General features: G+C 40.0%; 1 protein-coding gene across 3 annotated transcripts in view; it reads left to right on the forward strand.

Annotated features, from left to right (window-relative positions):
- The window catches only part of homer2 (homer scaffold protein 2), a 38,354-nt gene that overhangs the window by 15,683 nt on the left and 5,547 nt on the right, over positions 1–17,124 (forward strand). For all 3 annotated transcript variants that reach the window (XM_086291380.1, XM_086291395.1, XM_086291388.1), the window contains 6 exons: positions 8,002–8,133; positions 8,738–8,830; positions 9,548–9,690; positions 13,496–13,652; positions 14,140–14,250; positions 15,968–16,048. In XM_086291380.1, the coding sequence (XP_086147506.1) occupies positions 8,002–8,133; positions 8,738–8,830; positions 9,548–9,690; positions 13,496–13,652; positions 14,140–14,250; positions 15,968–16,048 (717 nt within the window). The remainder of the gene's footprint in view (positions 1–8,001; positions 8,134–8,737; positions 8,831–9,547; positions 9,691–13,495; positions 13,653–14,139; positions 14,251–15,967; positions 16,049–17,124) is intronic.

A 17,124-nucleotide genomic window follows, 5' to 3' on the forward strand; every position in this document is an offset into this window, starting at 1 on the left:
AGAAGCATCGGTTCTCTTCTCCAGCAAAGCATTGTTGAGTCAAGCTCTGCTAGCTTCAAAGCATTGAAAGCTTTCTTCCTACAGCTACAGAGGCAAGACTTTAATGTGTTATGTCATCAGCCAGCACTTATGGATCTGCAGGGATGACAACAGCTGACAATAGATTACTAAAGATAAACTATATCTACTACTTCATGTCTGTTTTATTTGTGAGAAAGATAATGGGACTATTATTTATTCATGTCTAAAAGCATCAATTTTTGTCCTCTATTTCCTCAAGGCCATGAGTGCTCTCTCTCTTCTCTCCCTCTCCTGTCATCTTTGTTGTTGTCCTCCTCCTCCTCCCTCCTCTGTAACCTTAACAGAACATTATGTGTCATAAAATCTCTGCAGGGAACCGCTGTACGCGAGGTACAGGGAAAAGGAATTTCTCAAATGTTATCGCAATTTAAAAGGAGCAGACTCCTGCTGATTTTAATTTTATCCTCCTATCCATTTAATTTAAGTGAGTCAAAGTGATGTCGATATGAGCAAAGTAACCAAAAGCGAAGAAACGTTGAGTCATGTCAAATAGATGTTAAATATAGTTTCTAGTTTGCACAGTTGCTGCAAGGGAGACAGGTCTGTCTAGAAGAATTCTGTGCTGTTGCACGCACTAACTATGACAGACCATCAGCTTGTATTCATCCACCTATGATGTCTGGGCAACTGGCTGATGATGATATGGCAAGTAGAGGAGCGCATCAGCACTTTTGACTGTCGCTCAGCCTGCATCGTGCTTCTCATGCAACGATGTACCAAGTGCTGTGACAACACAGTGAGGACACATCTAGCTGTACTTTATAAATAATTCCCAGTATGATAACTTTGTGAGGTAATGCCTAAAACACTCAGTTCTTTTTAGATTTATCTTTCTGACACTTCATTAAGTATCTTCTTCTTTTTTTTTTTCTTTTTTTTTTTTGGCACAGCCAGTTTCTAGCACTAACGTTAAAGCTCATGAGCTTATGAGTTTGGCTTGTAGGCTAAAAGACATGTCTCCGCCAGTAATAAGAATTCAAATGAGCTTTTTATTCATCAAATGCTTGTGTAATTTAGTAATTTCATTGTATTCATTCACTTTGTCTGCTTATTACAATGTCTGTTAAGCCAGGGCAATCTTCATTGCATGGCATACCCTCCTTTCTCTTCGCTGTTCCTGTCAATCGTCACTTTTGACTGTTAAATACAAAACTGTCAAACAAATATATATTCTGCTACCTAGCCAGAGCTCATTAATGTGCTGGGAAATGTTGGCATTCAGCTGCTTTGCCCATACCAAGGAAGAAAGGAGTAAAAAAATTTCCAAAACCTGAAGGTTCTGAAATAATTATTTTATTAAGTGCTAAGTATTCTACAGTGCTACCAGTGACATGTTGTTTGTGAAAGTGGAAAAATAAGGGTTAATTGTGCTGGAACATAAACAAGATGATCAGGTTTATTCATTCTTTTTAAAGTTGTTTTGGTCTTGCCTAAACAGCATAGTTTGTATCAAACTATCAAAAAGTCAAGTTTTCCTGTTATCATCAATCTGCTCATAAAGAGTACACTAAGTTTTCTTTGTTTTTTTTTTAATTTTCCTTTTTTTTTGAAGTTGTGAGCCATAAATGTTTGTTTCCATCCAAGAACAAGAAAACAAAAAACTAACACCCTCCCCGATAAACCTGGGGATCTAGGGGATATGCACACTCCACCTTTCAGTGTCTGGTACGTCAAGCTAGTCGATTGGATATTGTGCTGTATGCCCAGCTGTCATCAGAGAGAATGCACTGGGCTGTTATCAGTCCCAGCACAATTATCCATAAGGATTATGACACAGTTGCACCAACCTTTTATAGTGTGAAGTCCCAGCATCAGCAAATTCTGTATTGTAAACAAAGCTGCAGATCAGTGACTCTTTCAACAGGGGAAACAAACGAGGACAGGAAACATAAAAAAATAAATAAATCTAAAAGCACGCATTTGAACTTTTGCCAGTTAAAAAGCTGCACTTCATCAGACAACTGTCAAGACTTGAAGCATAAATACACAGAAGTGTTGTATTTATTGTGACTCAAGGTACAAATACACCCTCTATTCAGGCAACACCTGGATTTATAGGTCTGCAAAGACCTTGTGAAGGTCTTGGCTTTCTCAGAGATCAAAAGCTACATTCGGGATGTTGAACTAGCAGACTTATTAATTCAACTTTCTGCGTCATAAACATCAGCAGATGTACAAAACAAATATAATTCACACAAAAACTGTAAAAAAAAAAATACATTCTGCTAAGTTGAGTTAAAAGTGGTGTTAGGTAACCAAACTTGCGTCATCACCACCGAGGAACAGTGTTTTGTTTTTTTGCAGTTCTTAATATATGGTGAGATGAAATGCATCAGGACATTAAAGCAGTTGGCAGACATACAGAAATACTGAACATTTTTTCATCTGCATCACACCTCTACCTGATGAGCAATCGCAATTTTTCCACTTTGCTTTCTGGTTTAATGACAGGACATGGCAGACTTTGTCTCACCTATCATTGGCTGTGTTTCAGATATACCACAGCATCATAATGACTATCCTCACTGCGCATTTGTCACCATAATTCAGATTTTTATTTTTTTGTATGTCCTTTTAAGAAAAAAAGATTCCTTCCTGTTCGTCCTAATTATCAGTAGATAACTTCAGCTGGTGTTTTTTTTTTTTTTTTTTTTTTTTTTTCCTTTCCAACCATGAAAAAGTCATCTGGTATTTGGTGCTTGATAACTGATCTCTCATGTTCTACATCTCCTTTCCTAATCACTGACTCTGCAGATTCTGTGCACTCTGCAGACACCTAATCGGCCGAGGAAGCTTTCCCTTATAACCTCCTGGCTGTCTCTGAGTTTCCAGCTGACCCTCAGGCCATTAGCTTGCCGAGCTTCACTCTGTGCCTCCTGTGCCACTTGATCCACAGCCCGGCTCACCATCCACACAGCTGCCAGCGTCACTCTGCACCCCCTCCCTTTCCTCCGTCACACCCTCCCACTCTCTCATTGGCTTGCTCACTGGGTCGTTTACATATGCGTGCCAAATATACAGTCACAGGTCTCGTGGGGGTAACTTTGTATCCCATGTTACATTACAGATGATACTGTAAATGCAATGTCTGAGCCTTTCTCTGCAGATACTTTTAGTTCAGTAGGTATAAAGTTACAGGTATGTAGTTTAATTAGTCTCAGTGTTTTTCTTTATTAATATATAGTATAAAACAGCAATGAGATGTATTCAAGATGGCAGAAAATAATGGAATAGTTTGACATTGCTTTGTTGTTTTGGTTTAAAAAAAAAAACAACAAAAAAAAAACGGGGAGAAATAAATCCCTCTTGCCTTCAGAAATGCCTCATCATGCAATTGCTGCAGATTCCTAGGCTGCAGGTGATGATAATCTCCTGTTCCAGGACATCCCAAAAGTTCTGTGGGTTTAAGATCTGTTGATATGTCACCACACAATTACACAACCACCAGCAACCTGAACCAAGGCTGGATGGCTTTCATGTTTACACCAAATTCTCACCCTACCATCTGAACGTTGAAGCGGAAGTCAAGACTCATCAGGTTAGGTGACATTTATCGATCTATTGTCCAACTTTGCTGAGGCCAAGCAAATTATAGCCTCAGTTTCCTGTTCTTGGCTGACAGTAGTGGTATCCGGTGTAGTCTGTAGCCCATCTGCTTCAAGGGTCGATTTGTTGTACTTTCACAGATGTTTTTTTGCTTACCTTGATTAGAACAAGTGGTTATTGATATTGTCTTCACCTCAAAGCAGTCTACATTTTCACCCAGAGAACTGCCGATTACTCGCAATTTAAGAGTCCACATGCCGATTGTACGTTTAATTATGAAATAATTTTATGGTAATGAATTTTTTAAGAAAACTTAGCGGGGAGTAAAATGTTTGAGAAGCACTGACTGCGTTCAGGTCTTTGTACCTGTAGTGTGTAGCTTCAGTGGTATAAACGTCATCATGCTGTGTTTCAAATCTTATAGCAAGAGTTATCTTGCATTATGTTTTTGTTTAATAAAATTAAATTTAGTGAAAAAAAATTTTCTACCTCTTAAAAAAACAAAACAAACAGAATTTCTCCTAATTATTTTGAGAATTATCTGAAACCATTCATCACACACGAGATAAAAAAGAGAGGATTATTATTCCAAAGGAAATTCACATTTTATACACCGCTGGTTGCAGACATTTACTGCGTGTTTACCTAACTCCTTCCTTTTTTCGCTTTATTCCGCAGCAGCACTCCACTTTTTCCACAATGATCATTAAAGTTTCATCTTATCTTAACACTTCTCTTTGAGCCAGAGTTATGAGCCCTGTTAAATATTCACTTCACTGCTAGAGATGAGACGTAGGAGTGTTGTTCAGGCTTTACCCAGGTTCCACTTCAGGGGAAATTGGGTCACCTTTGTTTTGAAGAAGCCTCTGAAAGAGTGATGATTTTTAAGATCAGATTAGCAGTGCCTTGGTAAATTGCCAGTCTCCTTATAAACCCTTGATGTGGGAATGATGCCTGCATCAAAGATTGCAGTTGTAATCTTTAGCTGTGTTGCCTGATGGTCGTCTTTTTTTCTTTTTTCTTTTTTTTTGTTCACCTGTTGTGATCTTTCTCCCTAGGCGCCATTAGCATTGATCTAAATAGAGGACAAACATTAATTGCGTACTAATGATCCTTATTCCGCTCGCTCAGGCTCCTCTGCTTTTTGGCTCGCTGTGTCCAGTAATGATGTGGTATAAAGAGTTTTAACACCTCAGCCACTAAAAAGATGGAGAGGGAGACAGTGGGGGCGTAGAATGGGACACGAGTCTGTCAGCAGTTTAAATCCTCAGATCCTGTATTCAGAGCCATGTTGCTATGAAACAAGGGCTGCTCTGCCATTAGACTGTCTTCTATTGTTTCTTAATCGTTGGGATAATTTGCGTGTGCTGGTTTTAAGTTCTGTTATATCTCTGTAGTGAGACTGGGTTTGTGTGCATGCAGCAATAAATCAAAGCTGCTTGTGTTTACATGCACATCTAGCATCACAGAGGATCAGAGTTGTCTATATGAACTAGAGCAGGGCGATATGGCCAAAAATATTTATCACGATATATATTTGAAAATTTGCGATAACGATATAACCGACGATATAATTGATGCGAGACAAAATACAACTCCACAACATTACTAGCGCAAAAAGACAACCTTCCATTTATTTTCACTTAAACAAGAAGCTGGTTTTTATGTACATTAAAGCTTTATAAAAATGTAACAGTGCAAATGCAAATTCCTTGCTGAAAGTTTAACCAAAAGGCATTTCCAGTAGAAATGGGCTGACATATCCTGAGCATAACCATGTATAATATCCACTGAAGTTAAAAAGAGGTGCTTTGCAACATTAAGCTGCAGTGTGCAGTACGCATTTTTCGGACCATAAGGTGCACGGGATTATAAGGCACATTAAGCGAAACAAAGCAGTCAGATAAATCAAACTTTATTAAACTCATTCTTCTTGCTTCCTCCACTTCTGTACCATTGATTCATTAATGTTGAATTCTCTGGCAGCTGCTCTATTCCCATGTTGTTGCAGTATATTAATGACTAACCTCGTATTGTGGATGGATTATCTCAGTTGTTCTCCTGACTGAAGTTTGGTCCGTTTACAGCATCCTGCCATGCGATTGCATTTGTCTCTAACCATGAAGAACCTTCACGTTAACTTTTATAAGTGGAAAAGTGTTAGTGTTCGTCCTCCAGCTTCACTGTTTATGTTATGCTAACATAGCTGTGTCGCTAGCGATCACGTAGCACATCATTATATACCAGCTAGCCCAACTTCAGTAACCCTACAAACGTCAATGCTGTTTAGTTTCCTGTCTTCATTTATGTTGGAAGTGATAGCAGAGCTGCACGTTTGATTTTTTTCAGAAATCTCTCCGTCAGAACATGCTATATCATGCTTAGGTAACTAGCGAAACTAGCGAGCTAACTTCCGCTAGCTTCCTGCTAACTTCTAACTCCGTTAAATGTAATAACTTTTGTTTTCATGGATGCCTGGAAGTTAAACTTTATAGTTACACCTGGTAAAGCAGCAATGCTGATCGTTTTATTAAAGATGAAAGAATTTAGACAGTTTTTAACTCTAAGTGATGCTGCAGTGTTGTTTGACCTGAAGTATACGGAGTTTAGGACCCAGATTACTCCCAGATTTAAGAGCATCTTAGTCCGACAAATATGACAATAACAACGGCCGCTTGCATGTTCTGCAAAAAAATGTGCTTTGTCGTGTATCTGACGGACAAACACCAAACCAGTTCCACATCACTGAAGTTGCACCATTTTTACAAACCAATTCTGGTTCATCTGTTTCACTCAACAATCGGCCATGTGCATATGAAAACAAAGGCACTGCGCATGCGCGTTTTACTCCCATTCTATCGCGATATTTCATTTTCCTATCATTGCCTAACATTATACCGGTATTACCGTGAACGGTATAATATGGCCCAGCCCTAATATGAACTGTGATGCGATATACAAATCGGTGAAGTCAGGCTGACATGGTGTTTAGACACGTGTTGCTTTCTTCACTGACACATGCACCCGTTACAATTTTAGACTGCAGCAGATGTTTTCTGGCATCTGAGTTGTGGCATGGCTACAACAGGTGAATGGATACTGTAGATCATTGGTTAAATGATCACCAAGCAATATTTGTTTGTGCGGACCTGCCATAACTGTGGGGGACTAGTCCAACCGGAATAGTATGGTGGGGGGAGTTTTGTTCTTCCGGGGCGGTCTGTGTGTTTTGTCATGTGCTGGAGTACGCATTAAAAGTTTTACAGCGGACTAACATCGAGAGTGATTATTAGCTCGTCGCATCACACGAGAGTGCTACAGATACCATGGCAAATATAGAGACTGTACTTCAACTGCTTAGAGGTTAGCGGGTCAGCAGTCAGTGTTTTTCCATTTGTGTGTGCTTTTTACATTTGCATGTAAATTATTTAGTGAACAAAACTTTATTTGTAACTGGGGAATGAAACGAGTGAGTTGAGAGAGGCAGCGGTCTGCAACTATTTTATTTAAATCAGTATCACAAAGTAGTGGAGGTCTTTTGCGTGGAGCTGAATATGCAATAAAGACTTTTGCAAATAGCTCAACCTGATTGCTGGTGTATGATAAATCCTTAACCAAACCTGATGTTAATAAGCTTTAGGATAATTAATCCTGGATAAATGGTAGTGTTGCATCAGGAAGGTCATCCTGTGTGAAATCTTTGCCGAATCAAAGGTGCAAATCCATCTTCTGTTGTGACCCTTTAAACATTAAGGGAACACATGAATGTCCCACACAGGTTATTGGAGTGTATTAAAAATGGTACGTTTGATTCACGCGACAATGTCGAAACTTTAAAACTCTGGGTTGACAAAGTGTTTGCTATTCAGCATCCTAAATTATAAATGTGGAAACCTTGTATGCCCTCTGGTTTAACAATAATCAAAGATTAGTACTCTTTAAGCTGTGAACACATAACTGCTATATATTTCAGAGACATGCTTATAAATCTGCTTTTTATAGGATTTATTATTTCTTTTAAAATGATCCAATATGCCGTGTGTGGGCACTGGCATACAGCCATCAGCATATTACAGGTGTAGTCTGGTGTGAATGGAGCTACAATAGAGGATTGTCCTTTATTAAATTGGTGGGCCTATTTATTATGTGAATGCAGCTGCTGGAACAGCTTCTGTAATATGTCTTGGCTGAATGAGACGCATAATTTTCCAACCTCTGTACTGCTGAAATCCAACATCAGTTATTTTTATGAGGAGTGTCAGAAAGACCTGAGAACTATGCTGGGAGGATTACACATGACTCTAACTGTACTCTGTATTGATAACAGTATGGTCTCTTATAGGCTTAGAAAATCTATGTGTTATTTCCCAACAGGTCATCATCAACAGCACAATCACACCCAACATGACGTTCACCAAGACATCACAGAAGTTTGGCCAGTGGGCCGACAGCAGGGCCAACACAGTGTTTGGATTGGGCTTCGCTTCAGAGCAGCAGCTCACAAAGGTGAGAGGTTTTTGTAGCAGATCCTTCATAAAGCTGATGGATGGCTCATTTCCCCTTTCGTTGATTCTCTTTGCTGGTTCAAAGTAAAATCCAGAATCACAGAATCAATTTAAAATGTTGTATAGTTAACCTGCTGAGCCCTTATTCTAACGGTCAGCCTCTCTGACATTATGATCAGGGGCTCTTAACTGTTTTCAAGAGGGGATCATGCTTTGGAGGTTGAAGGGCTTAAACTGAATCTGTGTTTTGGTTTTTTTTGGGGTTTTTTTAATGGTTAGCTTTTCTTTATTATTAATGTTATTGTAGTTGTTGATGTATTATTATCATTATTATTATTATTATTATTATTATTATTATTATTATTATTATTATTATTATTATTATTATTATTAATAGTAGTAGTAATAGTAGTAGAATCTGTGGTAAAATCAAAGTGTGGAAAAGTGCAGCTTTGTTATCAGTTAAAATTGGTAGAGAACTGGAACGATCAGATATATATTTAAGGGTATCGCGGATCCTCACCATCCTTAGATAATGTTTAAAAATGAACCTCGCCTTGCCACTAATAACCACAGCTTCCTGACATATCTTCTTGTACTTTCAGTTTGCTGAGAAGTTCCAGGAGGTAAAAGAACAGGCTAAGCTAGCAAGGGACAAATCTCAAGAGAAGGTGGAGACATTGAGTAATCACTCCCAGGTAAATAATATCTCTGTGCCGTATGAAAGTCTGATTCATTTCATCTCCTTGGCTTTCCACCCGTTTCATCTACAGTCAGTGTGTTGGCTTCCAGAAAGCTTACAGGGCCACAGAGAAAATGAGAAATGATTTCACAAACACCAAATGATACACTTTCTGTGTTTAGAAATGGCTTCTGGCATAATTATGTATGTAAATATGTTCAAATATTAATGGATCTCGTGTTTAAATATTACAACGGAATCGTGGAGTAGTGTGAGCCGTCATGAATAAGAGGTCAAAGATCGTCCTTACTACCTTGCAGGCACAATAGTAACTTAGAGGATAAGGAAGCTATAAACAGTGACAGTAAATTTGCTCAGATCTACATAAATGATAATGATAGTTAGTGGTTCATGCCACAGTCACCCACAACTAACATGCCTGCTTTCTACTCGCTCTGGCTCCAGGTGCTAAGGATCAGCCCTGAAGCACACAAAGCTTCTGGCCCATATGACATGATAGATACTGGCAAGCATTTACCCTCAACCCTTGGCTGTCATAGCTGACGTCTTCAGGGTGTTTTGCCAAAAGAAGCCTAGGGCCCTTTTTCAGAGAGCAGGATTTCTGAGATAGAGTTCTGTCTTTTAACCCATGAGACCCTTTTAGGTGGCTGCATGTTAACCACAGGCCTCCTTAAAACCTGCTTTGAAACAAAAGTTTCCCTCAATTTCTCAGTCGGAATCTGGTCGTGATACACCCTCAACCAACCAGGCATCCAGCATTAATGGGACAGATGATGAGAAAATCTCTCACGTCGGTCCGGAGGCTGCTCTCCTACAGAGTGAGAATGAACGTCTCAAGAGTGCAGTAGAGCAGAGGTAAGATTTTTATTTCATCAACTTAATGTGAAATCATATGTGATTAAATCCTGTTTCAAATCTACTAAATATCAGTCTCAAGATTCACATCCCGGGCTGCATCAAAGTGCTTATATTTAAATTTGTATTCACCAAATGAAAACACATTTTCCAACAATTTTCTTTTTTCAGTTTTTAAAAAAAGAATAAAAATAGAAAAATCGAATTGGAAACAGCTGGTTCAAACAAGAACTTTCGTACTGTGTGATGATGCAAACCAACTAAAACACATACTTTATAACTGATTTTACTTCTCTGCAACTGTTTCATCACAACCAAATAAATAAAAAGTAATAAAAATTCACACACTGCTTGGCCTGCAGCTGCTGCTGCTGATGCAAGTGCTGTATAAACTTTTCCTGTGGCATCAAACAGAAACCACACAGGTGTTTGAAATCTGGCTGTTTGAATGTAAAATAAGCAGATTGGACACACTTCAGTGAGACAGGTACTGCATAATTATGGCATGACACTCGTCCAATCGAACAGCTTGCTCAATATTTATTATATTATACATATAAACTACTATATTACAAGCATGCAAGTGTGTAAACCCAATCCAGATCATATCAGCTCTTGATCACACTCATGCATATTAAACTGTGCTCGTATGTTCTCTCTCTTTATTTTATTGCTGTTACTTAAAGCAGTAATGACTCCAAAAGGGCTCAGAAAGCATATAATCCAAAGAGTGATGCTCCTCCAGTCCACCGTTTGGTTATTTGGGCTTTATAATCCAGATGTAGAGTGTACAAATTGGTAATTGCATGAAATGCCAGATGTGATTCCAGATGAGATTAAAATGACCCTGGGCCCCGGGCCATCAGAGTCAATTAAAACCACAGTGAGGAAATTGGGGGAAAAAATAATAATAAAATGAAATCCCATATCATATTGGATTTATTTGATCCAGATGTGCGGGTGGACTGGAGGGGATTGCAAATTTTTACTGGCAGCAACAGACCCCTAAAAAAAGTAAGAACTACATTAACATTTGCATGAGTGGTGTGGATAACAATTCATTTTTACAGATCTTGTAGTTCTCATTAATTTCCCTAGAAAGAAACTGACAAAGTTGAAAAAGTCACTGCAAGTTGGTACTAATTACACAAAGGCCACTGCAGCCTTTCCTGCTTAACCTGCCTAACCAGCTGAACTATAGCGGTGCCGTTCTTGGCATATACAGTGGGGCAAAAAAGTATTTAGTCAGCCACCGATTGTGCAAGTTCCCCCACTTAAAATGATGACAGAGGTCAGTAATTTGCACCAGAGGTACACTTCAACTGTGAGAGACAGAATGTGAAAAAAAAATCCATGAATTCACATGGTAGGATTTGTAAAGAATTTATTCGTAAATTAGGGTGGAAAATAAGTATTTGGTCACCTCAAACAAGGAAAAACTCTGGCTCTCACAGACCTGTAACGTCTTCTGTAAGAAGCTTTTCTGTCCCCCACTCGTTACCTGTATGAATGGCACCTGTTTGAACTCATCATCTGTATAAAAGACACCTGTCCACAGCCTCAAACAGTCAGACTCCAAACTCCGCCATGGCCAAGACCAAAGAGCTTTCGAAGGACACCAGGAAAAGTATTGTAGACCTGCACCAGACTGGGAAGAGTGAATCTACAATAGGCAAGCAGCTTGGTGTGAAAAAATCAACTGTGGGAGCAATCATCAGAAAATGGAAGACATACAAGACCACTGATAATCTCCCTCGATCTGGGGCTCCACGCAAGATCTCATCCCGTGGGGTCAAAATGATCATGAGAACGGTGAGCAAAGATCCCAGAACCACACGGGGGGACCTGGTGAATGACCTGCAGAGAGCTGGGACCAAAGTAACAAAGGTCACCATCAGTAACACACTACAACGGCAGGGAATCAAATCCCGCAGTGCCAGACGTGTTCCGCTGCTGAAGCCAGTGCATGTCCAGGCCCGTCTGAAGTTTGCCAGAGAGCACATGGATGATACAGCAGAGGATTGGGAGAATGTCATGTGGTCAGATGAAACCAAAGTAGAACTTTTTGGTATAAACTCAACTCGTCGTGTTTGGAGGAAGAAGAATACTGAGTTGCATCACAAGAACACCATACCTACTGTGAAGCATGGGGGTGGAAACATCATGCTATGGGGCTGTTTTTCTGCCAAGGGGACAGGACGACTGATCCGTGTTAAGGACAGAATGAATGAGGCCATGTATCGTGAGATTTTGAGCCAAAACCTCCTTCCATCAGTGAGAACTTTGAAGATGAAACAAGGCTGGGTCTTCCAACATGACAATGATCCAAAACACACCGCCCGGGCAACAAAGGAGTGGCTCCGTAAGAAGCATTTGAAAGTCCTGGAGTGGCCTAGCCAGTCTCCAGACCTCAACCCCATAGAAAATCTGTGGCGGGAGTTGAAAGTCCGTGTTGCTCGGCGACAGCCCCAAAACATCACTGCTCTCGAGAAGATCTGCATGGAGGAATGGGCCAAAATACCAGCTACTGTGTGTGCAAACCTGGTAAAGACCTATAGTAAACGTTTGACCTCTGTTATTGCCAACAAAGGTTATGTTACAAAGTATTGAGTTGTATTTTTGTTATTGACCAAATACTTATTTTCCACCCTGATTTACGAATAAATTCTTTACAAATCCTACCATGTGGATTCATGGATTTTTTTTTTCACATTCTGTCTCTCACAGTTGAAGTGTACCTCTGGTGCAAATTACTGACCTCTGTCATCATTTTAGGTGGGGGAACTTGCACAATCAGTGGCTGACTAAATACTTTTTTGCCCCACTGTATGTTTGCTTTGTAACAAATGTTTGTACTTGTGCTAAATCGTTAAGATGAAACTATAAAATAATTATAAAAAACTAAAGTAAATGCATGGATTATTATTTTCTGACTTGTTTTGTTTCTTTTTAATGTTTTTTTTTTTTCTCAAAGCACCAGCTGAGAACAACAACCACACTGCATAAATGTCACTCTACAGTGCTCCCTTTGTATATCTAAAGAATCTGAGGTTATCTTGACCAGTTCACTTATTAAAATTCCTTTGGTAAACTAATAAAGTCCAAATTTTGATTGCAGAGCTCTTTTCAGGAATTATCCTAATAAACAAACCTACAAAATCAAAAAGTCATAATTGAGAATTTAATACAACACTGATATGAAACAGTTGCTGAAGGAAGCGCTTCACTTCATATAAGGGCATCTAAATATCTCTAGCTTCTGGATGTAAAATTGTCTCTCTGTGTGCATTTTCCCATGCATTCACAGAACTGTTGGATTTTGTTTTTGTTGGAGAGTGTCACAGCAGTGAAACAGCAGAGGACTGCAGAATGCTGCAATGCCAGTCTGTCCACATTTGATGATAGAGCAAAACACTTCAACCCAGCCATGCATAAGGAAGTGGGGACAGTGATGCATACTAAATATACATCACATATCTCCCCATCCTTATCGATAAGATAGGAATACACTCACTGTGATATGAAAGATAACAAATCACATGCTGGTGCCAGTTTGTTGGATTTTGGGGGAATTTTATCTACTTCTAGCTTAAATTTTTGTTTCTTTTTTTTATTGTGGTCTAAACATCTCTCAACAGCGTAATGTGCAGCAATACTAATTAAGTAGATGTGTCTGGAAGGAGTTTGTAGAAATATGTTCCGTGTTGGCACTCACAAGCTTTTCAAAACGGAGTGGTTGAAATAAAATTTTACTTCCATTAATAACTCTCCTGCTGGATCTCTTTCTGTCGCTCCTGTCTGACAGCAACACCAACGCCAAGAAGTGGGAAACAGAGCTTCAGACTTTAAGAGAAAATAATGCCAGGCTGGTGGATGCACTGCAGGAGTCTTCAGCTAATGTAGAGAGCTGGAAGAAACAGCTTAGTGCCTGCAAGGAGGAGAGTGACACGCTCAGGAACAAGGTAATACACTCATGCACTCCTACGGGGAAGTTGAACAATGTAGACTAGCCCATTGATTGAGGAAAAAGTGACAGGTTTGATAAACCGTTTCCGCTGCTTTAAAAGAAGAAAACTCTATCACAAACTGCACACACAGAGTTCTCTGCCACGGGTTTGGTCAAAATCTGTACAGAGCAAAACACTGTAGGTACTGTACATTTCATTAGCTTCTGTGTTGCCTGCAGTCTCAGTCTGCTAAAAATAGAATCATTTTAGTTTCATAATCAACGTGGGCTGTTTCTGCAGCTGGGCTGGTGTGGTACCAGTGTTATTCTCTAACCCTTCCTTTTTTTAATTGTTGGTATCAGTTTTGAAATTGCCATTATACTCTACAACAAATCCAGGCTTCCGCTTAACAAGGAGGAATATGTTAAAAAAAAATCTGATTAGCTTAAGAAAAATGCCTAATTTTTCTTTTAACTCCCCCCCCCCCCCCCCTGTATTTTAGATTGCTGAACTAGAAGCCCAGTGCAATGAAGCCAATCAAGAGAGACAGAAAAACGCCCAGCTGACCGTGAGGGTAAAGGAGCTGGAGGCTGAGCTACAGGACAAGGAGCAGGTGAGACGTGCATCACAATGGTCGGTCTGCAGAGCTGCAATGGAGAGTTTGTTTTACAAACTAGTTCTAGTGCCTTTTTATTTCCCCGAGGAAGTGATTAGGCCTCAATAGGAAATGTTAGATTCTGCTTTGGGTTTTGTGTGGATTTATTTATTTATTTATTTATTTATTTATTTTCCAATTTTAATCCCAGACAGCTCTTTATATTGCCCCGTTGTCTCAATTTGATTGATCAAACTGTTTTGGGTTTTTTTGTACTGTTAAAAAAATTAAAAATTAATCCACTCTAGTCAAACCTGAAAGAAACCACCTTGTGTCTCCTACATTAATCATCCATAATCCAAACTAGCCGACTGTCAGCTCAGCACGGCCTAATGGCGCTGTTCTTTCTAATGAGGATGAACTCTGTGCGACCACGCGGCATTTTAACCTTTGCTTATTGCTGGTTAGATGCCGTTTTCTGACCGCAGACAAATTAGAACTGACTTCTGCCAATCTAAGAGTCTTGCTGCCCTTTTCATCAGCGACTGCGTCTCCCTGTCGATGCCAAGAAAGGGAGACGCAATCAGTAACGTGTGAAAACCATAAGTAGGATATGTATGCATTTTTATATACTTCTGGTTTGGGGTCATCTGTGCATCTGTCTCATATAGTGCAATGCCCTCTCTTTCAATTCAGTGGCAATAACAGCTTTACTGTGTCCCATTCAGATCGCCTGAGGTAAAGAGTGTCTGGGATATTCTAGTTTACCACATGGCGGCCAGAGTATTAATAGAACGTATAAATCATTCCTTCGAAGGCGGTATATATTTTACACAACAAGAGGAAGGGAAGTAGTTCAAAGAGCTGGAGCTGAATTTGAAAGATGATGAGCAAAGAATGGCATCCTTTGGGAGCTCGGCTTTGCCTTTCTTGTGTATCCTCCATAACGCTGTGAACACCGACCATGGGGTCTGCAGAGAAAGTCTCCTTGTGTGCACAACATTGCTGCCGCAGGCGGCCCACAGAGGGTCACCTGCACAGTGACTCACCCCCTCCCTGTCTAGAAATCCACATCCTCATCGCCTCAAACTTAAAAGTGTGCCTATGAATTATTAAGAGTTGACTGCTGTGACCCCTGTGCTGGCCAGCAGTGAACTAACAGAACAAAGCCACTGCAGGTAACTACAAAGACTCAAGCAATTATTACTTGGCGAAAATGTGCTCGAAGCGGTAACAGATGCCATGAAGCCGCATAGTGTTTTGCTTAAAGCAGGGAGGAGGTTTTCAGAGCAGTAACTGAGATGTTTACCTGAGAAGGAGACGGAGGCATGATCACAAGGCTATCTCTTGATCTTGATGTCCTTTTTGCCTTCTTTGTACCACTTTGACCTTTTTTCATTTTTCCTGGTTGGCTTATTTACAAAGGATGGTGCACCTTAATTAACACTGACATAAAATCATGACTGTAATTATGTTCCAGGGTTTATGCTGGGCATCACACTTTTTTTTTCTTCTTTTCTTGGCAAGCAGTTAATTACTGGCTTAAATGTCCCGTTTTATCTGGGTGCTGTTCTTGTCAGTCTATCTACATACTTTTATACAAAAAAGCAATTAAGAATGATTTATTTTAAATTTCAAAGGTCCTTCAGCTAAATAACTTAGATTGTTCCTAAGACCCTGACTGACATCGGAATCGCTGGATTTTACATTTTTTTATTATTAACATTATTCCCAGGAGCTGGAGAACTTGAGGAAGCAGGCAGAGATAATCCCTCAGCTCATGTCGGAGTGTGAGAGCATCACTTCGAAACTGCAGGTACGTTCAAAAGCACCCGGCACAAGCCCTAGTTTTTACCCCCCCTCAGGTGTGATTTACTGCAGAGTACAGAGACCAGGCTGAGAGTTGTCTAGACCTAACACACACGTGAGGACACAATGGCTATCACAGCGAGCTAACACTCGGGCTCTGAGGCGTAAGCAGCGCTTTCAGATGAAGGTAGACAATAAGAGTTGCTATTCATCATTCTGCCTGAGGGCTGGTGACACAACATTCCTATCACGTGTCTCACTAACGCACATTGTCGTCGTTACTGTATCTAATAATAAAGGTCCGTCCCCAGTACAACGCAGAGAGGATTATTGCCTCTTTGAAAAGGGTTCTTTTTTTTCTTTTTTTTTCTCCCTCTTCAGTGGAACAGAGATATGTCTCTGTCACAGCTTATTAGTTTCCTGCTGGTGCAGATTTGATCTGTTTTTGCTATAAAAACAGCTGAAGTAGTTTGAGAGCTCTGCTCAAAGCTTTAATGATCAGCTCTTATAACATTTCTGTAGGTGTGTGGGTTGTGCCTGTGAGAAGCCTCACGTCTTCTTTGTAACAAAGGGCACCTGTTCTTCAAAGCTGACTCCTCGCTGAATAATATCAGACTTTCTGTAGAACTAGAAGAGCCAGGCTCTTTGGATCACCGTGTGTCCTGTTAGTGCCAAGTCTGACATGAGCTGCATTGATACTGACGCTCATGTCGCCCTGTGCTGACTGACTCAGATCGGGATTTTTATCGTCCAAGCTGTCAGTGCATGTGCTGCCATTTCAATCTGGGCATGGAGTGATGAATAAAACCAACAGTGGCATGCCTGAAGTTCTTGTGCTTTACAACGCTCGACGGCATGGTTTGTCTCTGCAGCAGCCAGCTGGGTGAAAGACAGCAAAAATGGCTCAAGCCGGAGTTTATCTAACCAGTTATCCAAACTGAGAAGAGGCATAGACGATGGGGTTTCTCCAATACCTTTTGTCCAACTATGGAGCCTAAAGCTGAATTTGACTCAATTTAGACAGAAATGCTGTAAAAAATTATCTTTGCTGGTGCAGAGTTGATGCTTTTTAAAAAAAAAAAA

Source organism: Aulonocara sp. 'chitande type north' Nkhata Bay, linkage group LG1 (assembly GCF_057382095.1).
Source record: "Aulonocara sp. 'chitande type north' Nkhata Bay isolate Kocher_YH1m ecotype deep benthic linkage group LG1, A_spYH_male_GT1.1, whole genome shotgun sequence".
NCBI classification, from domain to species: Eukaryota; Metazoa; Chordata; class Actinopteri; order Cichliformes; family Cichlidae; genus Aulonocara; species Aulonocara sp. 'chitande type north' Nkhata Bay.